Below are 14,344 nucleotides of genomic sequence, written 5' to 3'. Positions count from 1 at the left end.
CTGCGTCAGCCATTTCATTACAAATTGATCGCACAGCGCTGGTTTACACTGTAAACTTTACAGTCCGTCCCGTCTCCTTACTGAACCAAATTGGTATGTATGCCCCTACAGTCGACCTCAAAGACATGTTTACACTTTTGCTCCTTACTGCTTTGTAATGAGACAAACAATGTAAACATAAGTAACTTTGACGTTTAATGTACAATTCCAAACGTTCCCTTTTAATTAAGGGATGTCTTCCAAGAGGCGTATTCTGATTGTAATTACATGTACTTAATGCAATTTATTTGGATTTTTATGGATATGATCTGTTAATGTCATTTTTTGAACCAGAAACGTCACTTTTGACACTGACAGATCATATCCATAATATACACGGATCAAATTCATAATCTCAATTCGTCATCTTTTACAGTCAGAATACGCTTCGAAGTCATGTTATAGAAAATAAATTAAGCCATATTGACGACCGGTTTGGCCTAGTGGGTCTGACCTGTCTATGAAACCGGTAGTCCCGGGTTCAAATCCTGGTAAGGGCATTTAATCGTGTGATGAACACGGATATTTATTCCTGAGTCATGGGTGTTTTCTATGTATTTAAGTATTTATTAAATATTTATATATTATATATATCGTTGTCTTAGTACCCTCAACACAAGCCTTATTGAGCTTACTGTGGGACAGTGTGGGTCAATTTGTGTAAGAATGTAATATAATATTTAATAATTTATTTATTTATTTAATGTAGAAAAACTTGGATAGCAACAAGAACATATGTATTAAAAAGCTGTTGCATTAACTTTTCAGTACTGAGATACGAGATTTCTATGGATAATAGTGGCATGTTATTAGTCTTGAAATAGCAATGTGGAATTGTGGTCAAGCTTCCAAGAATGACTAAAATGCCTTTCCAGATTTAATTTGACCTAAATCATTTATGTAAGACCTGCCTATTTAAAGATGGTAAAAAAGATGAAAGGAAGCTATGCAAAATAAACAATACATATTACATATTTTTTGTTCTTACCGACACAATTTGTCTTTGTTTAGCTGGGCTATTTTTAGTGCCAAGCATTCTATAAATATTTTATTATTTGATGAAAAATATGGCGCGTGCGTAGGATGCTCTCCAATAACGTCCGGATAAATTATACATACAGGTGAACAAACTAAATAAAGTTAGAACAAGATACGTTTGCAACGATTTTCATAGCACACGCAGCGCAAGTGTTATTTTAAACGTCAAACTTCTATGAATAGGATGCAAGATAGATATATGGAGGATAGGAAGGCTAATATCTGAGTGGAAGGGAATGCTTGAAAGGATGCAAGACAGATATTCGTAGATGTAAGTTAGTTTTTAATTAATAAATAAGTAGTTTTTAAGTTATGAATCTACGTAACGCTTTGGCGTAAGCTGTAATGTCATGATAACTTGATTCAATAAATAAATAAATGAAATTGTGACGTATAAATAACACTTGCACTGCGTGTGCTGTCAAAATCGTTGCAGACTTGTCTTGGTCTAACTCTAGTATGCTGACCTATTCGGAACGAACCTTGAGATTATAATAATGAAAGCCACCATAACAGGTATAGAGAAGGGGTACAGGAGGATTGTGACTACTTATGGCGCCTACACTTTACCGTATTTGCACAAATATAGTATAACTAATATATAGCATATAGTTCTTCAGTAAACAAAAACAAAGGAGATGCTGGACCATAATTATTTAGATTAGACAAAGATATGTAGAGTTCATTTCAGGATTAGTTGGTCAAAGGTAACTGTTAATTTATATCTATTCGTAATTAATAAAAAAGTACCTGTTTTTCTCGGCCTCAGCGCTGGAAAGACACCTTTAGTTGACTAGATAATCGGGGGAGCTATGCAATGTTTTATGACAACGTGTCGGGGCCTTTGTATAAACTGAAGTGCAGCTCGAGTGGATGCAGCTCCTATTTTATTCACTTCAGATGGTATTAGGTCGGGGTAAGAAAATAGCTACCTACCTGAAGGTGCTAAAGTTTGTTTGCTATTTTAAACAAAGCAACCCTTTAAACGGGCAAACTTCGATTTTGAATGGCAAAAATGACCATCCTATAACAATGATTTTAAACTCCATTTCAAAATGATAGGGTTCAATTTACCGTAATTTCTGATTCTCGTATGACCGTTAAAGTGTTAATACATTTTAAAAAATAAGTAAAATAGAAATAACAATAGATTTAAAGAAATGGAAGTACCGAGCTATATTAGCTAGCTAATTTAACTATAAACATACACCTAAAGGTGTATAAGAAGTCCCCAATCCGCATTGGGCTAGCGTGGAGACCTTAGCCCAAGGCCTACCGCGTATGAGAGGAGGCCCAGTAGTGGGACGTATATAGGCTAAATTAACCTACTTATTTTCACCTTAACTTTAGAATAGCTAGCAAATAAATTACCACAGCATATAAAAACTTTACATGCACAATCCACCAACAATAACTTAGCTGACTCTACAGAGAGCTGCACAAGTGCATACCCAACTACCCATCATATGAATGAATTCCATTCAAAAAGTGGGTATCCATTTATAGCTGTGTTTACATATATTTTATTTTTGTATATGCCCTTTTTTCCCTAAGATGAATAGCAAAGGCTTAAAGAGTTCCCGGCAAGCTCGGCCAAATTTCACCTTCCCATACAAACGGAGCCGGAGTTTCGTTCTCATTTTAAAATAACTTGTTGGGTTGTATTGTAATTAAACTTTGCACATATAATGACATGAGGTATATCTAGTCCTGTAATATTATATACGAATAATTCCAGTTTAAATAAGTTTAATGTTTAAGCGCTGGTGGCCTAGCGGTAAGAGCGTGCGACTTGCAATCCGGAGGTCGCGGGTTCAAACCCCGGCTCGTACCAATGAGTTTTCAGAACTTATGTACGAAATATCATTTGATATTTACCACTCGCTTTTCGGTGAAGGAAAACATCGTGAGGAAACCGGACTAATCCTAACAAGGCCTAGTTTACCCTCTGGGTTGGAAGGTCAGATGGCAGTCGCTTTCGTAAAAACTAGTGCCTACGCCAAATCTTGGGATTAGTTGTCAAGCGGACCCCAGGCTCCCATGAGCCGTGGCAAAATGCCGGGACAACGCGAGGAAGAAGAAGAATTCCAGTTTAAATAGACCAAAAACAAGTGTTGTATGAAAAACTTTAATTTGCTGTATTCTGCCTCTATTACGCCTGTTGTCTGCCTCTACATTTAATCAATTGTTTATTTTCTTGTATCTTTTTAATGAGGTGTGCCAATAAAGAGTATTCTATCTATCTATCTATCTGTATTTTTTTAACTATGAACTTATCCTAATGTAAGTACAAAGTTTCAGAGCAATCTAGCTAGTCGTTTTAAAATGATAGCGTAACAACGTTTGTATGGAGAACCGAGCTTGCTGGGGACCCTTAAAGAAATATTTAATATGCAGGCGTTGTACGAAGCATCTTTTAATATTCACATATTTCCCATCTCATGGATGATCGCGAGAAATTCCAATAAATGCTTATCGATGCTGAAAATGCTATGTCAGACCTAGATCTAGCCTGAGGTATGAATATATTAAATATTGGAGTCTGCGAGATAGGCTTTAATGTTTAAATGTTACCTATAGACAGAGTCGCAATTCGGAATTAATATTCAACGTCGAATATTCCGCGAATATCTCGAAATTAGCATTTTAAACTACGTAATACGTATATGGCCCCTTAATTTTTTTTTATTGGCAATCATTTGACCACAATCTCACCTGATGGTAAGTGCCGATGCAGTCTACGATTTGGAAATGAATAATTTGCTTTTCATCACACTTGCTCGTAAACGGTGTTATTGTTTGCCAGCATATTGAGATGGAATGAGCTATATTATGCCCACGGGAGAAAGAGATGCCCATGGCTATATGATATGATCTCAAAATATACAATTTCATTTAAAAATACGCGTGGTAAATTCTTAGGAATTTATATTGTGATCGTCTGTTTGTTTTACTTTATATAAAAATAGGAAAAATATGTGACAATTAATAATTCATTCAAACTACTAAAGTTTTTAATTAACAATTGTATGGCATCAGTTAAGTAATAAATTCACCAAGAACGGGTCGTCATTAAGGTATAAAATAAATCAATTAATAATATACCTATTGGGCATAATGTGTTTTTCAAGGAGGTATAAATGAGTTTTACTTTTTTGAAATTCTGACGTTTATAATGTTTTTTGCGTATTGTTATAAATATTTAATTTGTTTAATTCGATAGCAGATTTAAAAAAAGATACATTTTCAATTGTGGCTAAACTGGCATTCAGGTATAGGTATAGGTCGGTGAGACAAGAGAAAGAGTAAAATAAGTGTATAGGCCTAACCTGTCAAAAATTACAATATGAACGAATGTTTGAAATGTCACCGTATTTAAGAATTGTTTCAAGTGTGATGAAAAACATTGTGTGTGCCACGGGCGGTACAAGAATAACGAACTCGTGTTAATTAAAACTCGCTTTCGGCTTCGGGCTTAAAATCAACACTTCGTAAATTCTAGTTTCCTACCGCCCTTAATACAGAATGTACTATTTTATCCAAGGTCTGTATGTATAATAAAAACAAATCGGATTGCGTATCTGAAGTTTTAAGTGGTAGGGATAGTAACAGATTTTAATTCCAATAGCGCCACAATTAAAACTTTAAATATTAAGAACTCGGTCACAACTCCGATAGAGGTACATTAAGTAAAGTGCTAGAGATAACAAAATTGAGTGGCTCTGACCCAGCGGTTGGCATTGTTCCAAAACGATTGGTAAAGGGCAAAAATTGCACTAGGTACTTACAGTGACCGCCAAAATATATCACATTCGTGATTTTTTTTTGTTTATACATTTATAGTACTTTATAAATATATGTTCGTTTATAGTTTGTATATATTAATCACAGGTTTATCAAATTATATAAAGAATATTTGAATATAATAATATATAATGGGTCCACTGTCATGTGCCCATTATATTTCTTAAAACGTAACACCTCATAATTCATAACCATCATTTAAAAGTCAATTCTACCAGACAACATACAAAACAACTCAAGATGTGCATTTGATTACTTTGCCACACATGTGGATAAAATGCAACTTTCTCATCAGTTTTTGAACAGTCAACAGGGCCTTTACCAGGTGGTGAAAATATTTTTTATTGGTCCTGTTCGTTAGAGAAGTATGCTCTCCTACTGTATTTACATAAAAAACAAAGGTGCAACGAAATGTTGTAGTCTGTTATAAATCAGTTTCCCAAACATTTAAAAAGTATTAAAGGACTATATCAAACTACCGGAAAGTGCAGTAAAACAAAAACTTTTGCAGATTACGTATAATTTTTAAAACATTTTTTCAAAAAAATCAAAGTTTGATTTCACCCTGTATAAAAAATTAAAATTTACAAAAAATCACCTTTTAATAGTAGAACTAAAAGTCTGCCTTCCGCATAAGGGGGGAGGAGGGGTAAAACTGCAAGGAAATATAATAAAAATACGGCTGAAAATTTAGAGAAAAAATGAATTAATGTGATGAATAATTATGGACTAAGAGGGTTGATACGATGGCGCATGATACCTAAATTTTTAACCGGTTAATTAAACAGCCCGACAAAAGAGGCTTTTGAATTTTGAAGAAAATTTAGTATGGCGGATCACAGAACTTTAGCAAATGAACCTGCTGCTGCTGCTAGCTGTATATGTAGCCGCCGTGCAGGTCAGGATCTCGACGACTTAAATAAAACTTCGATTTATAATGAAGCGAAGTATAATCTTCCAAAGGGTACTGGTTTACAAGGGTTCTTGTCAAAACGGTTCAATGTAGAAAAGTGGGTGTCGATAGTATGGAGGATGATGAAAGAGCTAGCAGCTTCCACAGCACCTTTCTTCTTATCTTTTCAGGTACTATAGAACAAATGAGGTTTTAAAACCTTGAAGATATTCGCTCTAGCGCAAAAAGTTTTCGCCTCTTTGTTCTTTCGGTTATTGAGATAAGATAAAACGGTAAGTATATACTGATAACAGAGTGTACACTAAATAAAGAAAAAAAAAATTGTTTAATTAAGTGGAAATATTACTTGAGACTGGGTGAGACTTGAACTCACGGCCTCTACTGTAGTCTTACCCAAGGCAGTATTTTTTCCACTTTTAAATTTATTTCGCAGACGTTTCTGCTTGTTAAAAATTAATTTAGACTGTACACTAAGTTGTAAAGTAGGCAGGTGCTAGGTAATTTGTTTTATCGTATTTGTTGAATTGTCATATTTGTCACATTATGATAAGATCTGAATATCATATTATTTAATATAAAAATGTATTCTTTACAAACGAGACTATCGATATCTCAAAGAGTTGTTTTTCTTGCCTTGTACACTCTGATGAATTAAATAGCACTGCTTACGTATGAACTTAGAAAGGAAGATCAAAGAAGTGCAATATCTACCTATTTTAAGTGCTCGTGGCTCACGAGTGCCTTTTTTGGTGATCGAAATTTGATTAAGATACTTATTCATTTTTGGTGACTATTAAGGGTGTTAACATTTTTTGGAATAAGGTAAGTATTTGACCACAACCTCACCTGATGGTAAGTGCTGATGCAGTCTAGGATGGAGCATGTTTACCGAAAAGATATCCATTCACTCTCGATTTAAAATTCATTAATATATTAATAGTATTTTATTTACAAAAAATATTATTATAGTACCTACCCTTCGCATGTAAATGTCAGTGCAAATACAAAAGGGTCAAAAGGGTTTCGAAAGCTGTGTGTTCCCCGAACCCATTTATGTATATCTTATTCAGTTAAATTTGGTGCTTGTGTCTGTTCTTGGGATTAAGTTGCCGGTTGCCGAGCGGACCTAAGGCTCCTCAAGAGCCGGCGGTGGAGCCGAAGCAAAATGCCGGGACAACGTTTAGATGGGGATGAGTTTATTTTGGTTATGTTCAGTCAATGAACTTAGCCTTTTAACCTACCTTTGTACCGTAATGAAAATTCATATGAATAGAATAACACAATGTCATATTAAATATTACCAAAAATGTTACAATTATCTTGACAGACTGATTGTGATTTACCAGAACCTTACTTATTACGTAATATAAAATACAAGCTTCGCTTAATTTATTTTGTTGTACCTAATCATATTTGACGACATTTCAAAATTCTTATTATGATTTCTTTTTTATTCAAAAAACCTTTGGAAAATGAAGAAGTAATAAGATAATAATGTTGGGCTATTTTCATACTAGTTATGTTACGTGTAAAATGCGTTCATAGTTTTGCTCGACACATTGCGAAGTAAAAGAAGCATACAAAGCAAATATCATTTTTCAGTCACAAGTTCTATAACAAACGTGTGATTTTGTACTTTCGAATACAATATAGAATAGTAGGAATAGAATAGTTACTTACTGCAAATCAAAGCAAATTTAAAATATTGACAGCGAATAACAGACATACCTGTAGCCGACCCGGTATTGACAAGAGGTTGCTTCGGTCCAGTCTGCTGAACTATCGTCGTCGGCGGAGAATTCATCTGGCTAGCAGCAACAGTCTTCTCTGGTTGTGGCTGCGTGATCTTCATATATGGAGTAGGAGATGTAGGCAATGACAACGGGGAAGACAACCGCAAAGGTGACGTGGGTGTGCCTAGGTTAGATGGTAAAGACAATTTGGACTCCGAAGAAATAAAGGTTTTGGTTTTACAAAGGATATCAGTATTTTCCGAGGATTCAGGAGTGCAGAGGACTGTGGGTAAGGATATTTTAAGCGAGCCATTTCTTGTTGGCGTGTTGTCTTCGGGCGGCGAGTCGGCCATGATGCTCTATAAAGAAAATAGCGCCATTCAGTTTTATGGGGACAAATTTATGGGATCTGCACGAAATAAAGAATGATTGCCATACCTTACTCGTGCATGGCTTACAAACAAACATATATTTATTCTGTATTTGTCGTAGCAAAAACCATAGACCTAATAAAATATTATTACTTCGGTTAGTTTATCACGAAAACATTTTCTATTTTCGCAAAGCCATAAATTAAATTACATTTACTCGAGAAGAAATACTTAAATAAGAGTTTGTAACTGGGGCTGCTGTTTTCAAACCTTATTCCTAAGGGATTCCCACAAACTGGCATTAAATATTCAGTATGACTCAAGAGATCAAACCTACGCACCTTCTAGTAATTTACGGCTAGTACATACATAATATATAATATATGTACTTTAAATTTATTAATAACCTTTTCACTGCAGTTCGCCATGTTCACCATGCATATGGTTGATTGTTTTAGTAACGAAATAATAAGTAAATCACCTTTTCATCACACTTGCCCGAAAAAGATCTTATTTCATGCAGGTATACTACAGGACAAAGGCATGTATTGTTCCCGCGAGAGGGGTTAAACCTTTTTTAGGGTTCCGTAGTCAACTAGAAACCCTTATAGTTTCGCCATGTCCGTCTGTCTGTCTGTCTGTCTGTCTGTCTGTCTGTCTGTCCGAGGCTTTGCTCCGTGGTCGTTAGTGGTAAAATCTAAAAATTTAATTTTTTTTAGGGTACCTCCCTTACACGTAAAGTGGGGGTGAAATTTTTTTTTCGCTTCAACCCTAGAGTGTGGGGTATCGTTGGAAAGGTCTTTCAAAACTAATAGGGGGTTTCAAGAATTTTTTTTTTTGATAAAGTGAATATATTCGGAGATAATCGCTCCGGAAGAAAAAAAAATGTGTCCCCCCCCCCTCTAACTTTTAAACCATAGGTCCAAAAAATATGAAAAAAATCGTGGAAGTAGAGCTTAAGAAAGACATTAAATGAAAACTATAGCGGACATGATCAGTTTAGCTGTTTTTGAGTTATCGCAAAAACGTTTTCCCTTCATAGTAAAAAGACTTACTTTAATTAGGTACTGATTATGCAAATTTGCCTATTTGTTTAACTCGGGTGAAAGGTACCGTTTCATCCCTTGGTTAACAATTTACTATACTTTAAGCTCCAGTTTAGCTTATTGTGACGGAAGAGTAACTACGGAACCCTACACTGAGCGTGGCCCGACATGCTCTCTTGGCCGGTTTTTTAATTTGTGTCACTAATTCATACGAAACAAGTAGGTATAAATGAGTTTTACTTTTAAAATACTGGCGTTTATAATTTCTTATTGTTGTATATGTAAAAAAATATTTGAATAAATAATGAAATTTCATTTGATTAATTTAATAGCCGTTGAAAATATTAAAATACAGAATTTTGAATCGTGGCTGAATGCCGGATAGGTCTGTCCGTGTCTGTGCGTTCGATGCCTAACCTATCAAAGAATGACAATATGACGGACGAATGTTTGAAATGTGACCGTATTTAAGAAATATTTCGCTTAAAATTTAGTTTTTTCTTCGCAAGTGTGATGAAAACATTGTATATTCTCCGATGGTAAGAATATTGCTTTATTGCATCTAGAGAACTCGTTTGCCAAATTTGACTTCCCCCCTCGTTGCAGAATGTTCTTTCATGGTTCTTTCAATTCTTTGATGAATATTTTGGTGTCACGATTAACATGATTACATAGGTATAAGCCTGTCCGATTTCTAAGATCAAGTTAGTAAAATAGAATCGTTTTTCCCCCGAAGGGTAACGGTACGACACGGGTAACGGTATATACTGTTTGAACGCGAGCCCACTCCTAGCGCTAGGTTTAAGAACTTCACATTGAATGCTCATTTGCTCAAATTCGTGTTACAAAATGGCAAGTTGCGGTTTACACACTTCTATAACTTACTTTATTTAGTCGTATCTCGTATGGCACGTTTTTACTAAACAGGCAATCGCATCAAATATAATTTCACAGTGCATTGAAGAATTAGAGAACTCGACTTGTTCATATTACTCGACTTTAGATTGCCAGCAGTAAAAAATATGTTTACTTAAACAAGCTCATGACTCCATAATCCATGTGAGCCTATTTATGTTGCTTTGGCTAAGACAGTTTTTGTTATATTTTGACTGAAATATTCAGTGAGTGTTAATAGATTTATATCGAGTATTAGGAGATCCTTTCGTTTAACAAATAAATCGACTTGCATGAGCAGTTTGACAAACACTATGCAATATGTAAGCACTAGTCACTAAGCTAATATTAACTCAGCACAGGGAGTAAAACTTGCCCTCGAGATCCGTAACTACTACGTGAGCTCAAGGCAAAATGTTTTTTTAATTCGATAGCTGCACAATGGCTACATACTCGTATTACTTACGAGGAAAATCTATAAAGAGTATTCCATCTCCTAACAAGTAATAGTGAATGCTCAGTAGGCATACAGATATATTGCGAGAAGCTTTTAAATTTCCTCCGATATTGACGTAAGGTTTTTACTACTTTTTACCTTTACGAAATAAAATAAAAACCATGATTAAATAGTTGACGAGTTTAATCTATTCAAATTATGTTGATTGTGTCGGGAGTGCTGAAATGAAACGATTGTCTAATCTATTAGAGTTAATTTGCGTGGCGTGCGTGGCCTTTGAAGAAGGTTATTTGTTTTCATTTTGTCGAGATTATTAACTTTCATACCAATTGGTGCACAATATGTGGGCACCGCTAGCCCAGGTGACTGGCATTAATAAATAATGAATAATCTTAAACTAGTTTACTCTCATTGTTATATATTGCGGTACTATCAGCTTGTTAAATTTTAAACTTATGAACGAGGTGATGATAAAGTGTGCGAATGCGAACACAATGCAATAAAGTTTGAAATTAATAATAAATATTAAAACTTGTACAGCGTTTCATTTAACACGTTTTTATAATAGTAAAACGTTTTTATAACTTTTAGATGCGTTTGTTGTAGGTAAGTAAGTACCTGCGTATACTCAGACTCAGAGTTCATTAACGGATTAACGAATATACAAAATATAACAAATAATAAATAACGTAGCTAAGTAATAAAAGAAGATAAAAGTGAAAAAGTAAATTGTTTTTCACGTTCGGTACTTTCCCGGAAAGCGGCAATAGGTATAGCCGAGAGGAAAAGACGAGATTCACCAGTTTATCTATAAAGTTTTTAAGCATGGGTACTAACGAAGAGGTGCTACTCGTATATTACAAGAAAAAAAACCGTAGGCGGATCACAGAAGCTTTCTACTCAAATATACATCCTATGAAAATCAAACTGTTAAAACTGCTTTGAAAGCGAAAATACATACAGGGATTAGCAAAACTTCACAAGGATACTGGAAAAGACGCTTTATACCTATGCACATATTCATACACATTTACTTCGAAAGACGGACCTAAGAGTCTTTCTTTGTAAGCCGCTTAGTGCCCCTTTGCAGTCTAGATCTATACGAAAGATCCAAACTGAACCTTTTTACGAGATAAATGATGGGTGCGCTACATTTTTTAATACTTACTTTCCATATACATATAATAGTTTGATATATCATGATTTTGAATAACGTAAATGCATGCTATTGTACTATATTCCGTAATCAACGACATACATAATGTTATTCTTGGCATAATGGTTATATTGGTTATATATTATTACATACTCTAAAACCTATTTGCTCTAACTAATAACATTATACATGTAGGTTTTAATAAAAATAAAAGGCTCCCAGAAAAGTTAAAACTCTGATCCCACACAAACGAATATCTAGAAAAAGCGGCCAAGTGCGAGTCGGACTCGCCCATGAAAGGTTCCGTACCATTTATGACGTAAGTATTAAAAAAAACTACTTACTAGATCTCGCACAAACCAATTTTCGGTGGAAGTTTGCACGGTAATGTATATGATATATTTTTTTTAGATTTTTCATTCTGTTATTTTAGAAGTTACAGGGGGGGGGGGGGGGGGGGACACTTTTTACCACTTTGGAAGTGTCTCTCGCGCAAACTATTCAGTTTAGAAAAAAAATGATATTAGAAACCTCAATATCATTTTTAAAGACCTATCCATAGATACTCCACACGTATGGGTTTGATGAAAAAAGATTTTTTGAGTTTCAGTTCTAAGTATGGGGAACCCCCAAAATTTATTCTTTTTTTCTATTTTTGTGTAAACATCATAATGCGGTTCATAGAATACATCTACTTACCAAGTTTGAACAGTATAGCTTTTATAGTTTCGGAAAAAAGTGGCTGTGACAGAATCGGACAGACAGACGGACATGACGAATCTATAAGGGATCCGTTTTTTGCCATTTGGCTACGGAACCCTAAAAATGATATTAGAAACCTCAATATCAATTTTAAAGACCTATCCATAGATAACCTACACGTATGGGTTTGATGAAAAAATATTTTTTGAGTTTCAGTTCTAAGTATGGAGAACCCCCAAAATTTATTGTTTTTTTTTTTTCTATTTTTGTGTAAAAATCTTAATGCGGTTCATAGAATACATCTACTTACCAAGTTTGAACAGTATAGCTCTTATAGTTTCGGAAAAAAGTGGCTGTGACATAATCGGACAGACAGACGGACATGACGAATCTATAAGGGTTCCGTTTTTTGCCATTTGGCTACGGAACCTTAAAAAGTGGGTTAGGTAACCCCTTGTAAAAAATAATGTTTTGGATTCTATGAAGTATTACGTTATATAAAGCTTTTATGCAATATGTCTTTACCAGTTAAAAATGTAAACAAAAATTATATTAATTATGGTTTAGATTTAATCATAATACTCGTATAACAAAATCAACGTATAATAATAATTACATTATAACAAGTAATAATATATGAAATGGCATTATTTCAAGTATCTGATATATAATTATACCGGTGTGAAGTTAGCGGCCAAAAGTTGGCGGCCAAATATTGGCGTCACAGTCGGCCTCTAACATTTAGCGGCCAAAAGTTGGCGGCCAAATGTTGGCGCCAGTCGGCCGCCAACGTTTAGCGGCCAAATGTTGGCGCCAATCGGCCGCCAACATTTGGCCGCCAACTTCACACTAAAATTAACCTACCAAATTAAGAAGTCCGTATGAAATCTCACCATACAAAACACAATAGGGTTGTTTCCATCTACAAATCTTAGGGCAGAATTGTATCCCAATAAATTCTTTTGGATTATAAGAACATGTTAAACTACTTTTAGGGGACCTGCAATGACCATATTTTTGTAAATATTGAATTTAAAATATCTTTTGGCACACGTCACGTGACCAAACTCGAAACGTCTTTGAAGATTGACACTGTTGACAGTTAGGTGATAAACAACAAATGACAAATGTCAGTTGACAGTTTGTATCTTCTACGTGTGTATGAAGTTATGTGTCAAACCGTAAACTGTGACGTCACACAATTTACAAAGAGCGTTTTGGGCGCGAAAGCATCTGTCAAAATATATTTTGTTAATTTAACATATTTAAAGCCGTTTTTAGTATAAAAGTTGAATTTTAGGGCAACTTTTAGTTAATATAGAACGTAATACAAGCGTTTCAAAAAATTTGAAACAACCATATTGGTGGAACGTTAGGGCAGTGTCTCGTTATATAAGGGCATTTTGTCCAAACTGCCCTGCAGAATTGCAGCCGATTATTACAGATTGAAAGATGTCCTAAAAGCCAAAGAAATACCTACAGGACAGAAATTTAAAATTTTCAAAAGTTGTATCATACCAGTCTTATCATATGGTTGTCAAACATGGGGACTTACTAAAAAACAGGAACAAAAATTAAATGTTTGCCAGAACAACATGGAAAGAACCATTTTAAATATAAAGCTAAGAGATAGGGTGAAAATAACTACCATAAAAGCAAAATCCAAGACCAAAACCCTATCATCAGTGATCAAGCAACAAAAGTGGAGATGGGCTGGCCATATAATGAGGGAAAACAAAGATAAATGGACTAGAGAACTTGTGGAGTGGTGCCCAAGATATAACACCAGAAAAAGCGGGCCACAACAGTACAGATGGTCCAACGACCTAAGAAAGACTGGAGGAAAAGCTTGGATGAGTGTTGCAAGAAATAGACCAGAATGGAAGACTTTGGAAGAGGCCTTCGTCAAGGGACGAGTTGGAGTTGCCGCTGGAAATGATAAATAAATATACTTACAAATGTAAAAAAAATTCAATAATAAAGGCTATTTTTATTTTATTTATTACAGATTTCATTTTTACTACAAAACGTAAAACCCTTAAGAAATATTTCGGTTAGTGCTATATAGTCCACACTAAAAGAGATACAACTCTATGTACTAAAACCTGTTTTGGATAGTCTATCAGATGCTTAATGAAACGTATATAGTGCAACCCCAATCATCGATCCAGAAGTTAGGTGATAAAAAATA

At 34.8% G+C, this 14,344-nt stretch overlaps 1 protein-coding gene and 1 long non-coding RNA gene across 2 annotated transcripts in view; one reads left to right on the top strand and one right to left on the bottom strand.

Annotated features, from left to right (window-relative positions):
- Positions 1-14,344, top strand: part of LOC133526145 (uncharacterized) — a 146,939-nt gene that overhangs the window by 84,074 nt on the left and 48,521 nt on the right. The window lies entirely within an intron of this gene.
- Positions 1-14,344, bottom strand: part of LOC133526133 (cytochrome b5 reductase 4) — a 137,114-nt gene that overhangs the window by 87,687 nt on the left and 35,083 nt on the right. Inside the window, exon 2 of the mRNA XM_061862608.1 lies at positions 7,523-7,886. Coding sequence (XP_061718592.1) covers positions 7,523-7,880 — 358 coding nt within the window. The 5' untranslated portion in view covers positions 7,881-7,886. The remainder of the gene's footprint in view (positions 1-7,522; positions 7,887-14,344) is intronic.

Source organism: Cydia pomonella, chromosome 16 (assembly GCF_033807575.1).
Source record: "Cydia pomonella isolate Wapato2018A chromosome 16, ilCydPomo1, whole genome shotgun sequence".
NCBI classification, from domain to species: domain Eukaryota; kingdom Metazoa; phylum Arthropoda; class Insecta; order Lepidoptera; family Tortricidae; genus Cydia; species Cydia pomonella.
Note: the sequence above shows the minus strand (reverse complement) of the source record. Positions and strands in the feature narration are given on the sequence as shown.